Raw genomic sequence first — 25,234 nt, forward strand, 5'->3', positions numbered from 1 at the left:
GTATATTGGGCTTTTTTTTTTTTTTTAAGTTATCTAAAGGAATCACATTTCAGTACCTTGAACTCTCTTTCTGTTGTTTTTTTCCTCTTCCCTAGCTGAACAAGTGACCAATAACCTTAAAGAACTTGCACAGCAAGTAACTCCAGGTGATATTGTAAGCACATACGGAGTCCGAAAAGCGATGGGGATTTCTATCCCCTCCCCGGTCGTTGAAAACAACCTTATAGATTTAACAGAAGGTATGTGCCCTGTGTCTCTGGGAGAGTGGAGGGCTAGGGAACATCAGTCCTTTCCCTCCAGTAACATCTGAAAGGTGTTGTCTCTGATGCTAATGTGTGAACTAGTCAAGTTTTCTTTCCATCTTGTCTAAGGAATAAAGGCCTCACACATTTGCGGAAAAAGAAAAACTATAGTGATACACCTGCCTAGTCTTTAATCTTGAACATAGTGAAGAAGGGCTGTGGACAGTTACTCTTTTTTACTGTCACATCCCCTTTCTAATTAAAAGGAAAAAAGGTGCTAAAGTGTTTTTTTCCTTTCAGATTTTGAAGAACCGAAAAAGACGGCTGTTACTGAGTGTGAACCTGATGGGATTTGAAGCTGTCTGGTATTTGATTATATATTATGTATATATTTTTTTCATTAACTTGGAGATGCTTTTCAGAAGATATTAAATATTTGTAAATTGTGTTTTTAATTAAACTTTGGAACAATTAATTTTAATGTTCCAGAGATTGAACTAATATTAGGTAATAAAGCTGAACCTGGACTATGAGCTGTATTGTACATATCAGCTGAATTACCCCTTCACCTTTCCCTGGGGCTGAATCTGAGGATGAAGTGATAAGAGAAAAGCTTGGAGAATAAAACAGCCTTTTTCCTGACCATCCATTAAAAAGTTGCCCAAATCATTGAAATCCCTCATTTTCCCACATTTGCCTTTCTTCTCATTAAGGAAATTATAACCAAATGGTTCCTGACTTAGCAGATTTCACTTCGAGGATTTATTCAAAAAGTGGCCTTGTGAGGAAGAACTGATTCGGACCTATTGGAATACTGAGCAGAAAGTGGGTGGGAGCGGGCCTAGGCAGAGTTCTTACAGTGGAGTGACAGTGCCACTTCCTTACGTTTCACGGGCAGGACCATGCCTGAGAAACTCTCCTTTAAAATTTCCATCCAGTGAGATTCCCACTGTTGTACCATGAAAACAAATTCAGCTTTAGAGTGTGCTAGCGTGTCCCCTGTATACGTGTTGGGGACGATGTCCTTATGTGGAAGGACCAGGCTTCCCACCACAAAAGCAAAATAAAAACCATGTCAGGAGTTTCATAGCACTAACTTGTCTGGTGTTGCTTTTTGGTTTATTTTTGCCATTTGTATAGGGGTTTTCCCAGTATAATAAAAGGACAAGTCAAATAGGATACAAACTAAATTGTCCATGAATATGTAAGGAAATCACCAAGCTTAAAGGAAAGTTGATGTTTCTATTTACTGTTTTTCAACAGGTCACCTATGACTCTGCCATGCCCCCTAAACTGATATTCATCTAGTTTTATCTGAAAGGCAAAGGTTAAGTTCCTGAGCAGTTTAATTATTTAAGTAGGAAATGATACGTGGTCCTCTTCTATGACCAGGCACTAGACTGTGACCTAGTTCAGGGAACAAATTACATTTAAGACCCTACTCAGACTGTATGAAGCCCTTCTGTAAAACTCCCAGGCTGGAAGCTATTTTATTATTTTCTTGACTTGGAAACATTTAACAAGTAGGGTGAAGAAAGATTGAATCTCTCAAGAGAGTTAAGATGACCTAATCTTTCAAAAACATACTTGAAAGCATATGCCAGAAGAATTAAAGAATCCATTCAAATATGTATTTATCAAGTCTTTTTAGAATTTGTCTCTCAAATATAATTTAGGCAGCAACCAACTCTTAAAACTTTTGATCTATTTAGCTAAGTAGTTACCAAAGACCAAGAAAACATTTAAATTCAAAACACTCCAGGACAGTCAGGTTTTCCAGATTGCTGATTTTAATCTATGAAAAGCCAAGAGAAACACTGGTACTTTAAAAAAATGAAATATAACATTTTGAAACAAATGTTAACAGATCTATAAATATTCAGTATATAGAATAACCCCTAGTTGTTTCATGTACTTTCTCAAAGCATATTTCTGTACATATACACAATGTATACAGTGGTTAATGATCTTTTCTGTTAAGAAATTTTCTTAAGGAAAACCAGAAGACTTCAGTAGCATCAGTGAGGCCACCTTAGTAGAGATACGAAGCACATGTCCCTGACCCATAGAGAAGGTCAGTGTTAGGAGCAATACTTGTCATAAAGCAAAATGACACCTGTGAACAAATGACTTGGTAATTGGAAAACGAATTTATAAAAAGTAACTAAGTGATTTTTATGGTCAGTTATACACTGATCTGAATGTCAAAAACTCAAAACTTAATATTATTCTTATCTGAGCACAGTGAAAGAAAAATACATAAATGATAACCAATTATTTTTTAAACTCCCAGTTGGGATTTCTTTGCTGGAGGAAAAAAGTGATTTGTATATTGCAAGAGTAGAAGCATGTCCACCTCAGAGAGGCCCAGCATACTGATGTGCGTCTACACTGGATCAGACAGAACCTTCGTGATTTCCCAGGAAAGCCCAGTCACTCCTGATTTTAAGGGTATAGATTTCAGCATAGTACTTAGATGAAGAATTGGTGTGTGAAAAAGGCAATTTAAGTAAGGTTTATTTCCCTTACCAGCGTTTTCACCGTGGAATTACTTTAGGACAGCAAGTTCTTGTGATTTATTCCTACTTGTTCCAGTTTCCCGTGATGCATCAGAGCTGCCACTAGCCCACCCAGCCCCCAGGACTCAGCACCAGCCAACAGCAGGTTCGGCTCTAGTCCCCTCCCTGCCGTGGCTGGGGTGCCGGCTCACTCCACCACCCCCATCCTAGGCAAACTCGGCTGCTTAGTCACCTGTCTGCAAGGTCGTGTCATCTTTTAAAGCCTCATGTATGCAAGACTTTCTGTATAATTGCAGGGGAGTTCATGGATGACTTCTGGCTAGAATTCCTGCTCTACAGTGAAGTTCAGCTGTATTAGAAACCCTGGAGATACTCTGGTTATGACGCAGTGGTCAATTCAGAAAAGGGAATGGGCAGTTTGGTCTTTCCTCATGTTAAAACACAGATTGACTTCTTTCGATTTTTTTGGAGCTGAAGTGCTCTAAGACACCACACCACACAAACCTGGCTTTTTCACTTGCCTGGATTCAGTCAGCTCAGAACATCCAGGCACTTGTTTGTGAGAGGCCTGGCCTCCCAGATCCGGGTACCTCTGCACATGCTGATTCTGAGCAGGTTCTCTCACACAGACTCCACTCCTTTCCAGTATAAAGCTAAGACAGACTGCAAGGCTGCAGGGGGCGCTCGGAAACGCATGAGGAGTCAAGGAAGGGCTGAGAGCTCATACCTTATTTTCTAGGCTTTTCGCTTATTAAACCTAATCTCAACTCTGGCTTCAAAGCTGTCTGATTCAAGGCAAGGCTGTGCCACTCGTTGCCTTCCTGTGATGAGCCACGTTCCTCGGAGCTCCATCCCACGGCTGTGCTGATCCCGTAAGCTCACACAGGACAGTGGGCCCAACTTGTGTGTCCGCGGTTACCAAGGAAGAGGCTACACCAGAGGAAGAGAACTTATCTAGCACCTCCGAAGCCATTTAGAGGGTGAAGCCTCCATTAATAATGTATCCATTTTTTAAAACAGACACATGCCAAGGAGGATAAGAAGTAAGAAGTGTCCACTGTGGGGCTTTCTCCCTGTTGTTTGAACCCATTTGTAGATGTAAAACAGTCTTTCACTCCATGTACCGGCATGCCTGTATGAGAAGTGTGCGCTCTAGCAGCTGGTGTGCTGGGGAGAAAGGAGTTCCCACCCCTCCTGGACAAGAAAAGATGCGTTCCACATGTTCGGCTCACAGGCCGCGGGGTGGGGTGGGGGTGTCTCCAGGTCACGCTCCAAGGTCTCCTCCACAGCACCTGGGGATGAATGCACGGCCCACAAATGAGCTGTTCCCTGCTGGGCTGGAGGCCGCACTGCAGACTCGGACAGCACAGAGGTTCTGGCTGCCTGTGTGTAAGGTTGGGTGATCGCCCCGAGCTGACAGGTCCCCTAGTGCAAGTCCAAGGAGGCCACGCACGCATAGCCACCTGCTCAGGTGGTGATGACCAATCCCTTGGACTGCCTTTGTGCCTGGTGTGGGGCTGGGCCTTCCACCTGGCTTGCTCAGGGAAGGAAATGGGTTTCCAGCATGTCTGGCACCTACCAAAAGCCCTCAGTTCAGCCCGAGCCCTTGGAACTTGGCAGTATCCGTACAGACAAAGTAAGTCCTCAGTTCACCTTTGCCTTTGACATTAATCATCCCGCGGCACTCACAGGAATACCCTAGTCCCTGGAGGATGGTACATGTCTCTTCAGTAACCTGAAAAGGAAAGAAGCCTAAGTCCTCAGAGGAGGAAGACCTGCTGTGGGAGGGACGAAGAGAAATTGGCCGACAGGGTCTGGTTTCCCTCCAGAATTTGGTGGCTAGAATCCCCTGGCAGACGGACAGCCCAGGCTCCCTCCCTTCACTGGGCACAGGTTTCCCCAGGTGAGCTTTTACCTGGATTTTTCCAAGTTCTCCAGTGCTCTCCATTCGACTGGCAACATTGACCGTGTTTCCCCAGATGTCGTACTGAGGTTTTCGTGCCCCGATCACTCCAGCAATCACAGGCCCGTGGTTTATGCCTAAAGATATTTGCAGTTGGCAGATCATAGGAGACAGAGCCTCCAGCTTATAGGGCTACAGAATCCACCCAGCTACCACAGAAATCATTGGCAAAACCACTAAAATGAAGGTAGGGATGGTGCTTCCTGCGTCTGGGACAGGAGACGGTACTTGGGATGTGAGGGGAGGGCTCCATGGGCAGTTCCTTTTCAGACTTGACTGGATGCAGAGCCTGAGTCCAGTGCTAACACTTCCTGTACCTGCTGTATGTGTGTTAGTCACTCAGTCGTGTCTGACTCTTTGCGATCCCCATGGACTGCAGCCCGCCAGGCTCCTCTGTCCATGGGATTCTCCAGGCAAGAATACTAGAGTGGGTTGCCATTTCCTGCTCCAAAGGGTCTTCCCGACCCAGGGATCAAACCCGGGTCTCCTGCACTGCAGGCGGATGCTTTCCTGTATCTGCATCTGTTAATCGCCTCTTAACAGTCAGTGGGCTTTGAGCACTAACCGTATTAGCTATCAGTGACTACTTAGGTCAATAATTTTGCTTTGTTTTCAGGATATTTAAGGTCACCTATTTACAGGGTATTCCCCGTGGTAATATATATTTCTGGTTACTTAAAACCTTCAAAGAAAAGTAGTACGCAAGGAAAGAATAATTGCCCGATCACTGGGCTGTAAGATCAGAGAGGGATTTCTAAAGTTTTTCTTAACAGATGGCTGAGAGTGGGGTTGCCAGGAGGCAGGGCTGCACAGTCCCGCCCGGAGCCAGGCCCAGCCCACCTTCCCGGGGCCTCACCGACTCGGAGGCGAAAGGAGTTGAAGGAGTGCCGGTTGATGCCATCCAGCTTGCTCATCAGGGCTGTGCTGAACTCCACCATGATGCCGATGTGGGCGTGCTGCCGCTCCAGGTCCTGTGGGACAGAGCGCTGTACGCGGGGCCGTGGGCAGTGTCGCCCCGTCTTCCTGCCTCCAGAGCACCCTGACCCGGGGAGCACTGTGTGCCAGCCTGGGCGTGAAAGCCACGGGGGGCCGCTGCTGGGCAGAGCTGTACCGACCGAGCCTCCTCCACAGGGCATCCAGGACCCGAGCACCCACTTAAGACTCCCCTCCTGGCGAGGGGCCCCCTGTCCCGACCCCTCCACCAAATCCTCCCCAGGCTGAGCCGTGAGCTCCTCTGCCCCTCCCTCAAAGGAGGGAGTGTGGAGCGGCACCCCTTCAAGTGCAGTGTCAGTCTGGGGCTGTGCTCACTTTTCCCTCTGCGGGTGCGGCGTGAGGGGCAGACGGGCTGAGTACCTGACTCTCAGGCCCCGAGGGGACGCTGAGCCCCGCAGCAGCCATGTACGTGCTGCCAATGGTCTTGATCTTCTCCACGCCGCTGAATTTGGGCTTCAACAGCAGCTGCAGGACACAGGGAAGCAGGGCCGCACGAGAGGGCTGCCGCCTGGGCCTGACCCCGGCACCGAGAAGTGGGTAGGGTCCTCTCCACCACCACTTCTAACTCAAACATTTCTCCTGCTGGGCCTCTGCCCTGAGTTCACACCTCCGTACAGGTGGGGACAGCCTCTGGGTTCTCTCCCTGCTCCTTTGCTCCCTGACATTCCTAGTCTTTTTCATTCTCATCTGGTCTCATTCCTGTGTGCTTCCTCAGTCCTGTCCAACTCTCTGCGCCCCCACAGACTGTAGCCCGCCAGGCTCCTCTGTCCCCGGGGATTCTCCAGGCAAAGAAAACGAGTGGGTTGCCATGTCCTCCAGGGATCTTCCCAACCCAGGGATCAAACCCAGGTCTCCCACATCGCAGGCAGATTCTTTACTGCCTGAGCTACCAGGGAAGCCCAGTCTAATTCCTACTAAGACGCAACACCCCACTCAACAGAGTCCACACAGGCATGCGGATTATTTGCAGCTAAGACTTAAGCCCAAACTAAGTGACTAACTCTGAAACAGACTGCCAGCACAGGCTAAGCAAGAAATCAAACAATTCTACAACCTAAATGTAAGCAAGCTGCCAATCACAGAGAAGATAACACATTACATGCTAAAGAAACAAGAAGGCAAACGTGTGTGTACCTTTTATAAAGTGTGTGATGTATGTTTCCCCCAAGGGAGCCGCAGCACACACGATAGCTGGGTCTGGGGCGCCCCAGGCCCCGCCCCGCCCGCTCCACGCCGCGTGGAGGCCCTACCTCGTCAAAGTCGGCGATGATCTCGTTGAGCAGGCGCAGGCACTCCAGCCCCTCCTTGTTGATGTCGCACTCCGTGTAGAAGACTTTAAAGTCGGGCACCGACGCAAACATGACACACACGCAGTCGTAGGACTGATGGTACCAGTCCTGGATTGGGGAGGGGGAGACACAGGGCCCCGTGGCCACCCGGCCTCCTGCGAGCAGGGCAGCGAGCGGACTGGGGCGCCGATTCCTCCTCACGCTCCAGGAGCAGGTGTAGGGGGGGCGGGAGGGGGACAGGAGGGGCTGAGCAGTGGTTCCCCACCTGGTTATCATGAGATTCAACTGGGGACCATTATAAAACAGGAAGTTTTAAGTCAGTTTATTGAGGAGGGTGGGACTCAGGTTGGTTCGGGGCTCCTTTAGGTCCCCTGGGTCTGCACAGCTGGGGTTGAGAACCCCAGGGTATAGATGGTAACAGTCAGGAGGCCTGGGTTGTCTGCTTGCTGGGCCTGAGTTTCCATACATGGGAAACTCTGCTGCACGGAACTGGTAGAAATGTGTGTTTGCATCAGCAGATGGTCCGGATTCCAAATACCTGGACGTGTGCTTCTTGCAACAATTCTGCCAGCCAAGTACTATCAGCCCCACTTTATGGATGTGAAAATCAAGGCCCAGGGCAGTGAGACCCGAACCCAGGTCTCTTGACTCCGAAGCCTGTTTTCTTACAGCTAATGCCACACCAAGTGCGGAGAGCACCCTCCCTCCAGGAGCCACACCTGTGCCTCCGGGCTCCCGGCCCAGAGTGACTAGCCCCTCCTTGTCCCCACCTCGTTTAACTTGTCACCAATGAAGTGGGCGGCCACGTGCGCGGGCAGGACGTTCTCTAGGAGAAGGCGGTTCACGTTCTCCATGGTTTCAAACTCCTCGTGTTCCTTCTTGAACTTCTTCTTCCACAGACAGTCCAGGCGGCAGTAATAGTCAATCTGTGGACAGGGGGACACCCGTGTCCTGGCCGCAGTGAGCGAGGGCAGAGGGCAGAGCACACTCGTAACCCCAGGGGCTACGGGGCCACCCTGTGCCCCTGGCTGAGGTCTCCATTTCAAAAGCCGCCCCGCGGTAGCCTTGAACCCCCCATCAGCCAAGACTTACAATCCTCAAGTGACCCACAGGATTAAATGTCACTCGAGTCCTGATGAGAAGTAAGGACACTTAGGACCCCTGACCCCGGGCGCAGAACGGCCTGAGAAGACTGCATCCTGTGTGCAGCTCCAAGTCCGAGGCCGCCCCCACCCCACCCCCAGCCTCTCTCCAAGCAAAGGGGCCTCCCGGGCTGAACCTGTCTGGAGAGCATGATGAGGGTGGTGTAGAACAAGACCAGGTAGAAATTGATCATCGTCTTCAGACGCCATGGACAGGATGAGGGGCCGCTGGACACGAGGAGGAAAGGCAGACGTCACCTCCACTTCCCCCGGAAGCCCCCACACACGCGGGCCCAGACCCAGTGCTAGCCCCTGGGAAAGAGCAAGATGGAAGGGTGCTGCCCTCAGAGCTCCTGTGCTCCTGGCTGGTGAACAGGATGCTCAGGTGGTGAAGGAAAGAGGGAGGTACGGTGGCGGCTGACCCGGAGGTGACATCGGAGCTGACACCTGGTCACAGGGAAGGGCCACGGCAAAGTCAAGGAAAGCGCTGTGGGCAGGTGCGGGGGTGGCCAAAGGCAGCCCACGCTCCGCAAGGTGAGCAGGCCTTGCAGAAGGAGTCACAGGCGCAAGCCAGGCCCATAGGAACAGACCTTGTTCTGGGTCCCCTGGTTTCTGCCTTTTAGTTCAAGGCAGCCAGGTCTCTCTCCTCGACCCACCTGAGTCCCCAGCCCCAGAAGCAGGCACACACCAGCCCCTCCCACGTGTCTGGGAACAGACCAGAGACGACCGCTCTGCAGAACTCTGAGACCCAGGATACGGCTAAGAGCCGGGCACTGGGCTAAGGGCTGCAGCCTCCACCTCCCACCCAAGACTGGCCTAGAGACAGGATGACCAGGTGGCCCCTGGGGACCAGGGCCACATCCCCTGCTGAAGAGTCATATTCAGTCCTGAGCGCTGCAGACCCAAGGCCATGACTTCCCCCTTCTGGAAAGTGGGAACCTCGCCACCTGCCAGTCCAGCCCATACACTGTCCGGTCCACGGGGGACTGTGGATGCAAGAGCAGCCGCGTTTGAAATTGCACTCGGACAGAAGGGCTGTGGTGGGCCACTCAGGACAGGCAGCCGGCGGGGTCCTCCAGTGAGGGCTGGGGGCCTCACCTGAGGGTGCCGTTGGTCCCGGTGAGGTTGCCCAGGCTGTGGCCACAGCAGCCCCACTGCCAGTTCAGGAAGATGTTGAAGAGGACCAGGTAGGCCACCAAGGCCACGGTCAGCAGCACAACCTTCAGCTCCAGGCTCATCCGCAGGAAGACAGAGCAAGCGATGAAGGCCAGGATGCAGCTGCAGCTGAAGCACTGGGGAGACGGGTGCCGGTCAGCCCGCCACCTCCCGCCACCGAGAGGCACCTCCCAGACCAAGGTCGCCAAAGCGAGGACACCTCTCGCCACAGGGGAGTCCAGGAAGAACCACTCTCCTGCCTCCCTTAAGGAGCGGGCAATGGAACCTAAAACTTTCTATAATGTGTTGTTTTTACCATATGTTTACTTCCACTTACAGCCAATGAACTCATTTAAAAGAAAAAGAAAATGTAGTAAATGAAAATGCCGATGCTGTGTGGCCGTAACAAGGTCTTGAGTTCTGCCATGCGCTGGTCCCTCCTGCAGTGCATCTCCACCCATGTCAGTCTCCTGCTCCAGATCATGCTGTGGCTCCCCAGTGCCCCCAGCATAAAGACTAAGCCCCTCACCCCGGGCCTTGTGCCCTGCCCAGAGCTGGACCTCACCGACCTCCGGCTTCATCTCCCAGCCCTCCCGCACCTCCTCCCTGTGACACAACCACCTGAAACCTACTGTGCCCACCACCTGCCTCGGCTTTTTCCCTCTGTCCCACCTCCTATCTCCCTGCCGACCCATGGCCTTTCTGCCCTTCAGAGACCAGCTCAAATCCCCCACCGCCCCCCTCAAGTCCCCCCGCCCTCATTCTGTCCAGGAGGGCACTCCAGGCACGGCTTCTGGTGGCAGCCCGCCGGGGCCCAGCCCTGGCTTTGCTGCCTCTGAGGCAAACCCTCCCCCTCCCCATGCCGCATCCCCATCCACGAAGGGAGATCGTGACGGGCGTGGTGGGGGACAACCAGCAGCACAAGGCGCTTCCACCTTCTTGCACCAGATCCAGGCACCAGCACCCGCCCTGCACTCTCGTCTCTCCTGGGAGAGCCCACGGGCTCCGGCGCTCAGCACGCTCTGAGCATGCAGGGAAAATCCGAGTGAGGGCACGGGGCGCCCGGAGGGACACTCACGGGAAGGAGGCAGCACCGGGTCGTCTCCCAGCCGCTCACAGCGCTCAGGCCTGTCTCGTTCCTGACAGACAGCCCCGGGTCCTGGAAGGTCATCAGCGGCTACGGACAAGACAAGGGCCCTGTGAGAGGTGGTCTGGGGGCGACCCAGGGTCTGCTCAGGCCAAGCAGGGCTGGGGGCAGAGGGCAGGGCCCAGGGCTCCGCGGGCACAGTGAGCATCTCCTGCCAGGCGCGGCTCTAAGCCCAGCCCAGGGGCACAGCGCCCCGACCTCCCACCGCAGCCGCAGCTCCACTGCAGGGGAAGGAAGTCAAAGCAAGGCACGTGGATCCTGCCCCAGAGCCCCCGGGGCTGACTCAGGGAGAAACTGGAAGCAACGTTTTCAGTGAGTCCCCTTCTCCCCAGTTAACGCTAAGGGAGGCGGTCACAGAGTTCCGAGTGCAGGGGACACAGGTCGCAGCGGGAGATGCTGACTCTAGATGTGGGAGCAGGCAGGATCAGCCAGGACGAGTGCCGTCTGAGCACGAAGCATGTGAGCCCAGCCCGCCAAGTGGGACCTGCGTGCCCCCCAGCCGGTGCCCAGGGGAGCTTGACCCCAGTGAGGAGACTGGGGTCTCAGAGAGGCTGAGACAGGACCTCCTCTGGGGTTGGAGAAAGACCGGGACGTCAAGGACACGGTGGTGGCCAGGTGAGTGCTCTGGGGGCCCTGTGTCCTCGTGTGACCAATGCAGGCTGAGGAGTTCGGAGCCGCCACGGGGGCTGCCACAGGCCCGGCCCACCAGGCTGCTGACGTGGCCACACCAGATGCTGCTTTTAGGCAACAGGATTATGGGATTCTAGAGCCTAGAGGTTCCCAGGGTCGAAGACTGGTTCCGTCCTCCCCGAAGTGTGCTCAGCCCGAGGGGTGCTGGCCAGGCCCACCAGCCCCAGCCCTGGCACCCACCAGGTTGACGATGGCGATGACGAGCAGGCTGCCGATGGTCAGGATGGCCAGGGACACCCGCAGCAGGGGCTGCGTCTCCACGCTCTCGGCGATGGCTCGGAGCATCCCCCGGGCCGGGCAGCACCTCTGTGGAATCACAGTGTCATCACAGACCATCGCAGCACCCAGAGGGGCCAGGCCCGAGGGGGCCCACAGCCCAAGGGTCCAGCAGAGTGAGAGCTTCCGGGAGCTCTGAGCAGGGATCAGGCATGCTATGCCTGTGTCCAGCCCAGAGCTCAGCACACACGTGGTAAGCAGACAGAAGGGACATCCCCACCCTTGCGGCTGGGACAGCCATGGCTGCTTGGGGACTGCTAGCACCTAGGAAAGAGGATCCTGGGAGGATCCTCCAGGGCGCTCAGCACTGTCCTCCAGACAAGGGGTGCAGAGCTCATGGGGAGGGGCTGGGGCTTGGGGCTGGGGTCACCACCGCCCTGGCACCCGCTGGGGCCCGGCCAGCGCTCAGTCAGGGGCTTCCTGCTCACCAAGAACTCATCGGCGAAGCACAAGCCTAGTACCAGCCCAAGCACGCAGGCCACCAGCCCAAAGGACATGCCCAGAGTCTTCATCCTGGAGAAGAAGGAAAAACCTAAGTTTGAGGGGACCGTCTGCCCAGGGCATGTTCCCCACCCCCAGCATCTCAGCCAAAGGGGGACTCTGCACACCGTGGTCCGGCTGCCCCATGAACAACACACAAGACCAGGATCAACATCACGCCCCCCGCCATTTCTAGGCCCAGTACACAAGAAATAAGTGGTTACAAAGCCTTTACACTCCTGTCCAGCAAGCACATAAGCACATCTAAACGTGTTCCTTATTTCGTCTTTCTTAAGCACATCCTGAACCACAGTCCTAGTGGAGCCGTTGGCCTAAGCACCCTTCCAGAGGCCACCAAGGAGCTGACCTTACTCTCTCCCTATGACCTCAGCCCCCTGTCCCTGCCCCTGCTCCCATGAACACAGCTCCGCCCCCCCAACCCCAGAGCCTCAACTTCCCACATCTAAGGGGGAGACATGGACGGAAGAGCCTGGTGGGCTGCAGTCCATGGGGCCGCGACTTGGACACGACTGAGCGACTTCACTTTCACTTTTCACTTTCATGCATTGGAGAAGGAAATGGCAACCCACTCCAGTGTTCTTGCCTGGAGAATCCCAGGGACGGGGGAGCCTGGTGGGCTGCTGTCTACGGGGTCGCACAGAGTCGGACACGACTGAAGCAACTTAGCAGCAGCAGCAGCAAAGGGGAGACAGTAGCAGTTACGATTTTAGGAGCTGGCCGTTCTACAACTAGGGCAAGTGAAATGCCTGCAGGGCCACACAGATAACTGGTGACTATGGAGGTGGGAGGCATGTGGGAGTGGGGAGGCCTGCAGTTGAGAAAGCAAGCACTTTCAATTAAAACAAAAAACTGCCGTGGCTGATTCATATCAGTGCATGGCAAAAACCACCACAATACTGTAACATAATAAGCCTCCAATTAAAATAAATTAATTAAAAAAAAAAAACCTAAAAACTGAACGTTGGCAACTCCAGGTATGGGGACCACTGCACCCGGGCTGGTTTCTGCAGCTCAGAGATCTAAACTGACCAGAGTTACTCACGGCCAGCCCCTTCTCACGGGTGTTCTGACAGGATCTGCAGGGTCCCCAGCCCTCCTCGCCTGACCCTGGTGGGGCTGACCATCCGGCCCGGCCCCTGACTGACCTGGACAGCAGCAAGACGTGGACGAGCAGGATGCAGATGAAGACGAGGCTGGCGCAAGCGAAGTAGCAGCGGACCCGGGGGACGGGCGCCAGGCGGTACTGGGGGCGACAGAGACCATGAGGGGCGGGCGGGCAGCGCGGCCCCACCCACAGAGCCACCTGCCCTGACCCCTTCCCAGCTCCACCCAACTCTGGTTAATCATCTTTTAAAAAACCACCCTTACACCGCCTCCTTGGCTTCACCGTGATGCTTACATCATCGTGAAGAAACCATTCTCATTTGTTTCCGTTTTGCAGATTCTCTTAAATTCAGAGACAATCCCTTCCCCTTCCCAACCCGGCTTGGGCCTCTGACTTTATTTCCCAGGTCCATGAAAATCCCGTAGCCCAAGTGAGCTCCGGGGTTGCTGTGACGGGGGCTACCGGTGGGTCTATTGTCACCCCAAACTGAGGAGCACAACCAGGCCTGAGCCCCGAGCCCATGGGTGGGGGGCCCTGTGCTGCCCGCCCCTCCACACCAGGCAGATAGATCTCTGCCCGCGGGGCTCCCGCCTCCGGTGAGCAAACCGAGGCTCAGGGAGCGGGCAGCCCGTCTGGGTCTCACAGCAGCAGGAGGCCACCAGACAACTCTCCTGGTGACCGCACCTGCCTTCAGGCCCCAAGCTCCCTGCGCAGGGAGACCCCAATGCAGGGAGACCCCTGGAGGCTGAAATGGCAGAGGTCTCAGCACCAGGGCGCTACGGGCTGGGCCACCCTCTCAGGCCACACCCAATGCCAAGATGCTCCAAAGCTCAGAGTCTGTGAAAAGGGTACTAGCACCCATCTCGGCCAGGAGGTGAGGGTGAAATGACCACGTGTGGGCCTTGGACACTGCCAGAACCCATAGGCCCTCAATAAATAAGTGAATGGGGACTTCCCTGGTGGCCCAGTGGCTAAGACTCTGTTCTCCCAATGCAGGGGACAGGGGTTCAATCCTTGGTCAGGGAACTAGATCCCACACGCCACAGCTGAAGATCTCACATGCCTCAACAAAAAACTGAAGATGCTCCGTGCCACAACTAAGAATGGCACAGCCAAATTAAAAAAAAAAAAAAGTCACTAGCGGGACACAGCATGGTTTTACAGCAGCCAGATGGGGGGACCAGTTGGGCCCCATCAAACCAATACTAAGTTTGGGGCTTTTTCCTAAACAGGTCAACACTGTCAGCCACTGTGTGCCCTGGCGCCATCAGCTGAGGTCCGGTATGTAGGCAGCAAAGCATGGCAGGCAGAGCGGTGAGGCCAACAGAGACCCCAGTAGGCTGGAGGGACGCCCAACCCCACCCTGCTGGCAGCTGGAATGATTCCCCAGCACCCTCCCCGAGCAGACCTTCTTGGGGTGCTAGCTGCCCCTGTCCCTATGCCCCCCCCCAGAACTTGGAGCCCCCCTTCCTGGGGCTGCTCAGAGGTCCTCACCTCTCGCTCAAAGCCCTTCTCCAGGAAGGTGGACCCAAAGGTGGAGAAGTCATCAGACTTGGAGCAGCAGGGTCTGTGGGGCGGAGACACAGCAGGAAGAGGTGAAGCCTGGAGGAATCGGGGCCGGGTGACAGGGGCCACCCTCAGAGGAGCGGGGGCTGGGGGCGGAGGACAGGGGCCCGCCCTCAGGTGGCTGCACCGTGGACACAGGCCCTGGGCACGAGGCACAAGGAAGATGGTCCCTGCTTGAGGGAGGCGGGGGTCTCAAGAGCCTCACCTGGTGGAGCTGAGCCCCTCGATGGCTGACAACATCTCATCATCGTATGAGTCGTCCTCTGACCGCCCCTTGGGGGACGTGCTTCTGGAATCAGACACCCACAGCGGCATCAACCTGGGGACCTACATCCACTGGCCCAGAGGCAGGGGTGTGGATGAGATGACTCACCCAAAGTGGGGTTTCAGGTGGCCGCAGGAGGTCCCAGAGCCTCATGCAGGATGGAGGAGGGTCGGGCTGGACCCACTAAGGCTCACAGAGGGCCAGTGAAGGCCCAGAATCACACAGCATCACCCAGTAGTGGCCCAGCAAGAAGCAAAGGGCTGATCCCCAGGCCCCAGCCCAAAGTCTCTTCCACTAAACCCCAGGTATCCCTCACACCAACCCCAACGACCCCACCACAGGGTGAGTTTACAGTAGGCACTCAATCACTGTGAAGTTCTGGTTCCTAGAAACACTCTGACCCAAGCCAGGGCAAAATCCACAGTCAAGGCTGAGTCTTGTGGAGCTGCCGTTCAGGACAGAGGCCAGTCAGGGCAGACTGCCTGGAGGAGGTGACTGGGGCAGGACTTGGCCAGGGAAGCAGGGGACAGGGAACAAACCTGTCAGGGGTCCGGTGGCGCCGCAGGGGAACGGCCTGGAAGGGAAAGGGCGAGAAGGTTATCCTCGAGGACACAGGCCTGGTGCAGTCTTGGGACTGGGTCTATCTTCTCGGGTACTCTCTGATGCAAAGACTGCCAGGGCTGCAAGCACCTGGACTGAAGCTGAACTTGGTCTGGGGAACCAGGAGGCCAGAGACATCCCCAGCCCCCTGGAGCATTCTCCAAACACCCTCATTTCCCCAAGAGCCCCAGGAGGGAGGGAGGCAGGGCAGAGCCCAGCACCATCATGCACATGCGGAGAGCGAGGCGCAGACGGAAGCACCCGTTAGCTTGTGCCACCCTGCCCTCTCCCGGGGCCCCGGCCCCCAGCTCCCTGGGAGGAGGGTCCTACCTTGGGCCTCCGCCCGTGGGACACAAGGGTCTCACTGCTGCTCACGCTCTCGCGTTGGTTGAGGTGCGCGAAGGGCCGAGCCGCCCCCCAGGACTCCAGGTAGCGCGTCATTCGCACAGATGCCCGCATCTTCAGGGTCGCGTCCCCCTTGTTCTTGGGGTTTTGCTGGCTGGGCTGGGGTGGCTGCTGGCTCTGAGGGCAGACACAGACACAGCCTGTCCCTCCCCTCCCTTCTCAGCCCAGGAAGGGACCCCTGCCCACACCCTGCTCCCCGAGAAAGGCGATGCTGCCCAGAACGCTGGTCCATCTGGAGAAAAGGGAAAATGACAAAGCAGATGACTGGGGCTGCAGCCCCTCTGGGACTGACGGAAGCCCAGTGCACTCCCCGGCTGGGCTCCAGGGAGGCCCCAGCTCAGGAACCTCTCCCTACACCAACCACAGCTGTGCACAGCCCCCTCAGATCCACCTCCGCCTCCCCAGGGCAAGAAGTGGGTTAAGTTCCCAAGCCCAAAAGTCCTGCTTGGCCCGTGAAAGCCCATCGGCCCCTCCCACTGGAGGTGACCTGGGGAGATGGCGCCCAGGGAAGCCACAGGCATCCTGCCTTGCCCACCCTCATGTGGCCAGCACATGTCGTCCCCTGGCAGCAGCGGGAGGAAGGGGAGTGCTGGCCAGCAGCCCGGAGTGACGGCCAACCCAGGGCTGAACCCATACCCCCACGGGGCAGCACTCCAGGGAGTTCCACTTGTATGGCCTTCAGACCACGGCATGGGGCCGCTGTCAGCCACACGCCTCTGTGCCCATGCCAGGGACGCGGTGGCTCGGCCAGGCCCCAAGTGAGGGGCCCACCTTCCCCTAACCTGGAACAACAACCTGCCTGGGACCATCCGAAAGGCCACCAGGGACAAGCTTGAGCCATCTTGAGTCCTCCCCTCCACCAACGCTCCTGCCCTCCAGGAGTCCCGGTCTGCAGGGGTTCCCACAAACACCCACATGGACCAGCACCTACAGCCACAAACGCTTGTCAAGCCACAAGCAGCAACTTTCCTGGAAGCTTCTTGCCTCCTTCTGGGACAGAAACATTCTTAACCCCTGAGCCACGTCTGTCTGCCCGGCCAGAGGAAATGGCACGGGGTTCTGTCCTTGTGAGGAAAGTCCCAGGGTCTGGAAATCGAGTGTTGCCCTGCAATGAGTGACCTGCCCTGGAAGTCAGGTGGGTGGGGGACGGTCACATTTCCCTGCCTCCCCTTTCACTGTCAGCAGCCCTGCCTACATGGCACTCAGCTTTTCAAGTCCAAGGTCACTGGCACTTTCTCACTTTCTCTCTTAGGGCAGGGAAGCCAAACACTGTCCCTAAAAGTTCAATGTGTACTGAAGATCCATCAGCTCTGAGTAAAAATGCATCTGTTTACAAGCAGGGCCCAGGGAGAGCTCAAAGGCCCCCCTTCCGGCCACCTCTGGACACATCCATGGGGGAACCTCACACACATAAGCCCACAGAAGCCAGAGCTGGGAACCGGCCTCCTGTCCATGAGAGTGATGAGCCTGAGCATCCATGTGGCATGCGCTGCAGTCATGAGAAGAGACGAGGTGGTCTCTGTGCACAGAAGGGAAGGTCTCCAAGCTACACCGCAAGGTTCGCACTGGTGGTGGGGAGGCGGGAGGAGAGGGCGCTACCCGGAGGGCAGAGTTCTTCCATCTACTTACCCACACAGACACCTCTGGAAGGAACACACTCACCACACTGGCCCCCTCTAGAGGGGACATGCCAGCTCTATAGACAGGGATGCGTGGAAAACTCTACAACATGCCCCTCATGCTTTCTGAATTTTTCACTACATGAATGAGTAAAATTAAACAAACATAGGGGAAGGCAGGGTTGCCAGGTAAATTACAGGAAGCCCGGTTAACCCTGCATGAGACATTTGTACTAAAACCTCCTTCGTTCATCTGGAACGCAACTCAAACTGGGCGGCTGTGGTTGTACCTGCTGACCCGGCAGCCCTGAGGGGTGGTTTTTGGGGCCATGCCTACCACCGCCTTGGGCTCAAGGGCTCTGCTCCATTCATTCACCAGCTGGGCCCCAGCTCCATGTCAGGCACTGTTCGAGGACCCGGGGCTGCAGCCCAGAGAAGAGGGACCCCTGACCGAGCCTGCCCACATGGAGCTCACACTGACAATAAACAGTAAAAAGGATAAACAGGAGCACTTGGGTTAAAGGGAAGAGGGCTCTGGGCGGAGGGAGCAGCAGTGACCTGGGTCCTGTCATGGAAAGAGCCTGCCGTGAAGTGTCGGGAGGCTGGTACAGGGCTGGGGAGGAAGTGGGAGGGTCTGAGTGGGCGGGGCCTGAGTGGGCGGGGCCCAGAGCGTCAGGGTGAGGGGCCGGGTGAGGGGCCGGGTGAGGGGCCGGGTGAGGGGCCGGGTGAGGGGCCGGGTGAGGGGCCGGGTGGGTTGCCCTGTGGTGGGCTGGGAGCTGGGAACCCCACGCGGGGTTCCCCCAGATGCTAACTCAGAGTTGCTAGCCCACCAAGGGTGCCCTGGGAACGCCGGCACGATGAAGCCCGAGGGGGTGAAGAGAAGTTCAGAGACTGGCCCTCAGCCCCCCTGGGGACTGGCAGCCGGGTCAGCCCTGAAGACAGCCAAGGCCAGAGAGGGAGCCGAGAGAGCCGGCCCGGCCGACATTCTTGAGCAAGCCCCAAGGATGACTCACCGAGGACGGCCAGACCAGCGGGCCTCCCGCGGGCGGGAAAGAATGGCCCCTAAAGGCACGGGTGGGCTGGGGCAGGACCGGGTGAAGGCCTGGAAGGAGCCCCATAGCCTCCCACCCTGCCCCGCCACGGGGTTCCTGAAGAAAGAGGGGCCCACAGAGAGCACAGGCGCCAGCGGGGAAGGCGGACGCGGAGGGTCAGACACATGGAGATTCCTTCTGCCTAGTGGCCCCTTGGCCGACCCTTGCTTCCCCTGACTCCCATCCAAGGCGTGTTCCTCATGGAAAATAAACTAATAGTGACTAAAATGTCACTAGAGTTCGTTCAAGAACGTTGACGACTCACCCAGCTCACCGTGAGGGCTTCACTGAGACTGGCTTTTTCTCCTCCTGAGGTAGGCACTGTTGCCATTCCCATTTCACAGAAAAGAACACTGAGGCCCAGAGACGATGTCACCTGGGGCCTAAAACATACCTGGTGATGGGACACTCACTCTTCCCGCTTGTCTTTCTGTGGGCACCATTACCCACTGTGGACCCTGGCTCCTGCACAGTACCCACCCCCATCCCGCTGAAGCCAAGCCTCGTACCCGGGGGTCGATGACCAGGTAGGTACGGATGTTCATCTCTTTGAGGTAAGGGTCCCGCTGCTGTCCGTGCCCGTCCTCCACCTCGTACGCCCTGTCCAGGTGCTTCAGCGTTGCCTCTGTGATGTGCACCCGGCTGGGGGAGACCAGAGTCACATGGCAGCAGGGCCTCCAGAGAGGGTGGGGGGTACCCGCCCAGGGGCACACAGCAGGGCTGAGCAGACCGGAGCCCAGGCGAGTGCCCCCCACTGTGGGGTCACGGTCCTGCCCCCCGCCATGGCAGCCCACAGTCAGCCCTCTGCCCCGCCCACCAGCCAGCTCAGCCCACAGTCAGCCACCTCTGCCCCACCCACCAGCCAGCTGGGCCTCACCCAGGGACTCCGGCGGCCTCCATCCTGTTGGCCAGGGACACATCGTGGGACCACACGTCATACTGCCACTTGCGCAGCCCGATGACACCGCACAGCACGTTCCCCGAGTGGATGCCCACGCGCATGCTGATGTCCACGCCTGTGGCCTCTCGCACCTGCCTGGGGCAGAGGCTGGTCACCCCACCTCAGCCAGGGCTCCTGAGGGGCCCTAAACCCTAGGACAAGCTCAAGGTCCCTGTACAGGGTGTGAGGAGCATGTGGGAATAAGGCAGGCTCCGCTCAGAGGTGAGAAGCTTCTCAGCCTGATGGGGGTCTCATCCCCTCTCGTTGAGAGGGGATGAGACCCCCATCCCCAGGAGTGTGCAAATGGATGTGGTCACCCCCAAGTACAAAGGCTACTAAAAATAGGAAGAATTCCAATTGTCACCGGTCACCACAGCTTGTGGGGAAGGCTTTAAGAGTCTATTACTGGGTGTTCCCCCTGCCTGGCAGTCCTAGCTGGGGTCTGCAGAGGGATTCTAGCACCACCTAAACCCAGCAGAAACAAAACAGGGACAGCCTTGGGAGGCCTTACACACCCCCACCTCTGGGAAACCGGAGCACTGTGGATTGCAGCAGCACTAAGTACAAGGAGCCCCAACTTAGGCTTCCCTGGGGCACAAGGCACCTGCAACATGAACAGGGCCCTCTGGGGTCCCTCTGACAAGTGGGAGAGGGTCCAGGGAGCAGACAGTGCCGTGTGTCCACCAACAGGTTGGAGACGGACCAAGCCTGCTTGGGTCAGAGCCAGAGGGAGCAGAGGGCCCCGCACAATATCCACATTCTCCAGGGAGGGAAGTGGCCCCCGAGAGCGCAGCGCCAGCCCAAGATCACTCAGGCGGTGATGCAGAGCCAGGCTGAGACCTGGACTGGACCGCTGACTCCCAGGCAGTGGTTTGTCTGGTAAGATTTCAGGAGGAAAACAAGCTGGAGCTGGGTTTGCACAGGAGCTGTGCACTTGCCAGGCAGCCCATCTGTGCCCTGCTCTGTCCTGAACACTGGCTGGGGTGGCCAGGCCCGCCTGGCCCTCCGCCACCCGCCTGACTCCAGACCACAGCTGTCTTGGGCTCCAGAGAACCTCGTGGGGAACTAAATGTTGGTGAAAAGGAGTCATGGGAGGCTGGGGGTCTCCCTGCAGCTGAGGGCTAGTTCCCCAACTCCCAGGGTCTTCACAGGGGGAGCAGGAAGCAGATGGAGGCCTGGAGTCAGACCCTATGTTGGCCAGCTGCCCTGCTGCTGCAAAGGCTCAGAGAAAGAGCTCCCCGCCCATCCTCATGATGGCCCTGAGCTCTGAGCTCTGGAGGCTCTCTGATACTCAGAGTCCCAGTGGGGCCCAGAGCGAGGGATGAAAACACACTGCTGAGTGGTCCAGGTAAGCCTCCAGCACCCTTGCAGCCTCAGTTTCCTCATCTGCAAAGTGGGGACAATGTGTTCCCCACCATGACTTGGGGAGCAGGAAGGGTCCATTGTGGAGACTGTGGAGACAAGCCCCCAGGCCGTGGACCTGCCCATGTTACCTACTTGATGGCCTCACACATGTCCAGCCCCATCTTCACACAGTTGCGGGCGTGGCTGGGCAGGGACACGGGCAAGCCGGACACGCAGTAGTAGCAGTCTCCCAGGATCTTAATCCTCATGCACTCGTTGGCCTGCAAGGCAAGGGAGAGGCCTGGTCCACAGATGGCCCAGGGGCCAGGGAGCAGGCCTGGCAGCCACCCCCCCACACCCTCCAGAGTCAGCCAGGCTCTTTTCTGGCCAGAGGCTTTCTCCCCCGGGGCACCAAACACCAGCAGCTGCTTCTGGGCCTGGCAAAAGGACCGGGGAGCTCTGTAGGAGGAACCCTAAGCAGGTGTCAAGGATGAAATCGAGTGTTATAAATAAAATCGATAGACACCCATGATGATAACTGCTATGGGAAAAATGAGGGAAAAAAAATGAGGAATGAGAAGGAAGAGGAAGCTCCCAGGAGGCCAGAGAAGGTCTCCCAGTGAAAGTAATATTCGTGAAAAGTCCTAAAGGAGCCGAGGGAGCAAGCCCTGTCAGGAGCTGGAGGAAGAGCATCCCGGGCAGAGGGAAGCAGACTGTGCAAAGGCCCTGAGGCCACGAAGCTGTTGGAGACACAGCACAGCAGTCTGTGTAGATGAAGTGGAGGGGGTGAGAACAGAGAGGCAACAAGAGCCATAAGCTTTAGGGTCAGTAGGTGTCAAAGGTAACCAAGGAGACTGTTAAGCTGCCAGGGACATAGGATCTGGGGAGTGGGCAGAGAGCAGAGAGGAAAGAGTCATGGAGGAGAATGCTCTTGGAGGGGAAGGGGAAGCCAGGCAGGCTGTCTGAGATCCCATCCAAGGTGGTGCTGCAGCCATTTGCCCTGAGCAAAGGGGGCCACAGATACCAAGGCCTGGGCGTGGGGGTTGGGAGAACAGAAAGGAGGAGCTGCCCCCTGGGCTGCACACTGCACCCCAACTGCATGCTTTATTTACAGAGACCCCACCAAGAAGCCCTGCCCTGGCTCCCTCCTGCAGAGTCCCAAAGGGCTGGTTCCTGGAACCAGGATACCTTCCGTCTCCAGACCCATTGCCCACGCCCTGGCACGCCCCCCAGGCCTGGGGGGGGTGGGGGTGGTGACCCAGCGCCCATGACCAGGCCAGGCACCATCCCACCCTTGGGGTACCCTACCTGCCAGGCCTTTGTGAGCAGTCCCCTTCCTAAGCCCGCCCTCCAAGGACCCCTCTGCGTGTGTGTGCCCGCCGCTTCCCGCTGGGCCGCCCCATCTGGCACACACTGAGCTCTGCACGGCCTAAGGAGCTGGGTGAGGACACCGCTTTCCTAGAAAGCAGAAGCTTGGCGAGGGCTAGGACACCCAGGCACCAGCTCAGGGCGCCGCCGCCCTTATCTCTTCCAAGGCCAGGCGCAGGATCGCAGTCTGGATCCAGCTCCACTGTCAGGAGGCCACACTCCCCCGGCTGCTCCTCCCACTGCCTCTGACACTTAGCACTGGAGGAGCTGGGTCAGTGCACTGGGGGCAGAAGTGGCTGAGCCCAGAGGCAACGCAGAAACCCCTGAGAGCAGGCCCTGGCTCTCGCCAGGAGGTTACCATTCTAGGATCTGGTGACTGAGGGGACAAGAGGCTGGAACCAGCCCTGCCTGCTGCATCTGCCCAGGGACTGGACGCTCTGGCCTGAAGACTGGCCCCTGCCACGGTTTCCCTCTTCTCATCTGTACAGTGGAGCTCCCTCATGGGCCGGCCATGGAGGGCAGGCTGTTGTCAAGAAGGCAAGGCAAGGCCTTGGCTTTCTGGCAGGGAAAGAGCCAGCTGTGGCCTCCAACCTCTGGGAAACCCCACCTGCTGGTTCAGGGAAAATCATGAAAGAAGGAAGCTCCTGAAGAAAGGCTCCCAGCTAGACGAGCCCTCAGAGTCACTCATTCAACAGGACCCAAGGAGACAGTTCTCCAGAGCACCCCTGGCCAGTAGTGTCCAACTGTAGCTTGATTACCTCCTGTGATGGGAAGCTTATCCCCTGAGATGGCACCCACTGTCCACTTCTGGTGAGGCAGTCTCTCCCAAGAATGAGCAGCTCTTCCTAGTGTGGGGCCAGAACTTACCTCCCACCAAACTCTAAACCACTGATTCTCTGCCCATGGAATCACCCAAGAGGCTCTAAAAAACTCCCAAGGGTGTGGGCATGGGTACTGGTGTTTCATTTAAACTTTCCAGGTGATTCAAACATGTAGCCAGGATGGAGAGCCACTGCCCTAAATCTTACACTTGAGTCTCTACTCAGTGGCCACCACTTCCAGGAAGCCTTCCTGACCACCTGAGGCTGGACTATGCACTCCCCAGTGCCGTCCTCTCTGCCCCTCTTCCAACCAGGCAGCATACAAGCCGGGAGCTACTTGAGGGCAGCCTGAGGCCCCATGCAAGCCCAGGGCTGACCTTCAGCTGATCTTAAACCATGTGCTAAATTAATGAAGAACTGAGGCTCTTTCACAACCCCTCTCCCCCAAACACACACACCAGGAGCTGCCCATGAAGACAAAACAGTGAGGTCCTGGCTCAGCCCTGTTCAGTCTCCAGACCCCTCCTGCCTTGTCTGTATCCTTGGGAGACTCTTTGCCCAACACTCTCCTAAGGGTCTTCAAGGGTCCTCCAGTCAAGGCCCACTCCTCACCTCAGTTGTCATGTCCCTGCATGACTGACCCTCTGACCATGCGCCCCATGAACACACTCTGTCCCACTGGCATGGAGCCACTTTCCACATGTGGGCACACAGAGCTCTCTTTCTACTCTAGGCTTTTGCACATTTGGTTTCCTCTGCCCATAACACTGTTCCCTTTCCTCTTTGGGCTTCTTTTTAGGTTTCTCAGACTTGAATGTGCAGGCTCTTTGCCCAGGATACTGTCAAAGGCAGATTCTGGGTAAGGCCTAGCATTTCCCAGAGGCTGTCACCCTCGTGTAGTGACAGTGGAGCCACCTGCTCCTCGAGGCAGCCTTCCTCTGAGCTCAGCAAGCCCAGTGCCCTCCCCAGCATGTACTGACACACTCTGGGGGACAGAATCCTGGCTCAGCCTCCACTCTGACTACGGGGCACTGCTGAAATTCAACCCAGGCCTCCCTGTGCCCGTTTCCAAACAGCACTGGACACAGGACACCCCGTGGGTACAGTGGGAGGCGTTTCTGACTTCACTATTGGAAGAACAGAGGCAGCACACTCACCTTGGCAATCTGGTCAAACTTGCCGAAGAGTTCGTTCAGCACCACCACCAGCTCTTTGGGGGAACAGTCACTGGCCAGTCGCGTGAAGCCCACGATGTCAGCGTAGAGGATGCTGGGGGTGGGGTGGGAGAAGGGTCAGAGCCAAAACCCCTGAATATCTGCCAGCCCTGTTCTCAGTTACCCCTGTAAGCCCTCCACCTCCACAGGGATGGGAGAGAAGCTCCCGCTCATAAAGACAAATTAAAGTTCCAGAGGCTTCACACCAGAGCCAAATGGAGCAAGCCCCAGTCTGCAAGGCCCTCTGGAACCCCTGGCCCCTTCAAAGCCCTCACCACAGATGACTCAACTGTACCATCATGGGCAGATTCTTGGGCCCCTGGGAACTTCTCACTTTCCCCACACCTGATTTCACCAGACTTCGGAACTAAAACCTTGGTAAGATGCAGCTACTCTTAAGAGTCCCTTGGACAGCAAGGAGATCAAACCAGTCAATCCTAAACGAAATCAACCCTGACTAGTCATTGGAAGGAATTATGCTGAAGCTCCAATACTTTGGCCACCTGATACAAAGAGCTGACTCACTGGAAAAAACCCTGATGCTGGGAAAGACTGAGAGCAGGAGGAGAAGGGGCGACAGAGGATGTGATGGTTGGATGGCATCACCGACTCGATGGACATGAGTTTGAGCGAGCTCTGGAAGACAGTGAAGGAAGGGAAGCCCGTTGTGCTGCAGCCCATGAGGTCTCAAAGACTTGGACACGGCTGAGCGACTGAACAGCAACAACAAAGAAGTGACCGGACGCTCCCTCCAGGTGAGCTCCACACCCAGGGCCTTCACAGCTCTCATTCTCACGCTGCCCGTGCAGAAGCCCCATTCTGCAGATGAGCAAACTGAGTCCCAGGGAGGTGAAGATGTGCTGGGAAGCCAGAGCTGCATTTTGCACCAGATCTCCCAGCTCTTGAGCCTGTGGTTCTGGACCATCCACAGCCCAGACAGAGGCCACGGGCATCCTCGAGGGTAAGGCTGAGCTATAGG

General features: G+C 56.4%; 2 protein-coding genes across 11 annotated transcripts in view; one reads left to right on the forward strand and one right to left on the reverse strand.

Moving 5' to 3' along the window:
* The window catches only part of BRD7 (bromodomain containing 7), a 44,300-nt gene extending 43,402 nt beyond the window's left edge, over positions 1-898 (forward strand). For all 3 annotated transcript variants that reach the window (XM_055412810.2, XM_055412811.2, XM_088830259.1), the window contains 2 exons: positions 96-239; positions 543-898. In XM_055412810.2, coding sequence (XP_055268785.2) covers positions 96-239; positions 543-598 — 200 coding nt within the window. In that variant the 3' untranslated portion in view covers positions 599-898. The remainder of the gene's footprint in view (positions 1-95; positions 240-542) is intronic.
* Positions 899-2,009: 1,111 nt separating this feature from the next.
* The window catches only part of ADCY7 (adenylate cyclase 7), a 62,514-nt gene continuing 39,289 nt past the window's right edge, over positions 2,010-25,234 (reverse strand). For 7 of the 8 annotated variants that reach the window (XM_088830255.1, XM_055412808.2, XM_088830254.1 and 4 more), the window contains 20 exons: positions 24,199-24,310; positions 21,006-21,133; positions 19,446-19,604; positions 19,078-19,210; positions 15,784-15,975; positions 15,393-15,427; positions 14,794-14,877; positions 14,517-14,589; positions 13,063-13,160; positions 11,845-11,929; positions 11,321-11,446; positions 10,382-10,480; positions 9,247-9,440; positions 8,286-8,376; positions 7,777-7,932; positions 6,968-7,114; positions 6,078-6,182; positions 5,581-5,695; positions 4,677-4,801; positions 2,010-4,496 (listed from right to left, as the gene is read on the reverse strand). In XM_088830255.1, the coding sequence (XP_088686381.1) occupies positions 4,350-4,496; positions 4,677-4,801; positions 5,581-5,695; positions 6,078-6,182; positions 6,968-7,114; positions 7,777-7,932; positions 8,286-8,376; positions 9,247-9,440; positions 10,382-10,480; positions 11,321-11,446; positions 11,845-11,929; positions 13,063-13,160; positions 14,517-14,589; positions 14,794-14,877; positions 15,393-15,427; positions 15,784-15,975; positions 19,078-19,210; positions 19,446-19,604; positions 21,006-21,133; positions 24,199-24,310 (2,404 nt within the window). In that variant the 3' untranslated portion in view covers positions 2,010-4,349. The remainder of the gene's footprint in view (positions 4,497-4,676; positions 4,802-5,580; positions 5,696-6,077; positions 6,183-6,967; positions 7,115-7,776; positions 7,933-8,285; positions 8,377-9,246; positions 9,441-10,381; positions 10,481-11,320; positions 11,447-11,844; positions 11,930-13,062; positions 13,161-14,516; positions 14,590-14,793; positions 14,878-15,392; positions 15,428-15,783; positions 15,976-19,077; positions 19,211-19,445; positions 19,605-21,005; positions 21,134-24,198; positions 24,311-25,234) is intronic. The other variant, XM_088830253.1, reaches the window with a different exon arrangement.

This window comes from Moschus berezovskii, chromosome 22 (assembly GCF_049115385.1).
Source record: "Moschus berezovskii isolate FMDL1 chromosome 22, NW_MosBer_1.0, whole genome shotgun sequence".
Taxonomy (NCBI): domain Eukaryota; kingdom Metazoa; phylum Chordata; class Mammalia; order Artiodactyla; family Moschidae; genus Moschus; species Moschus berezovskii.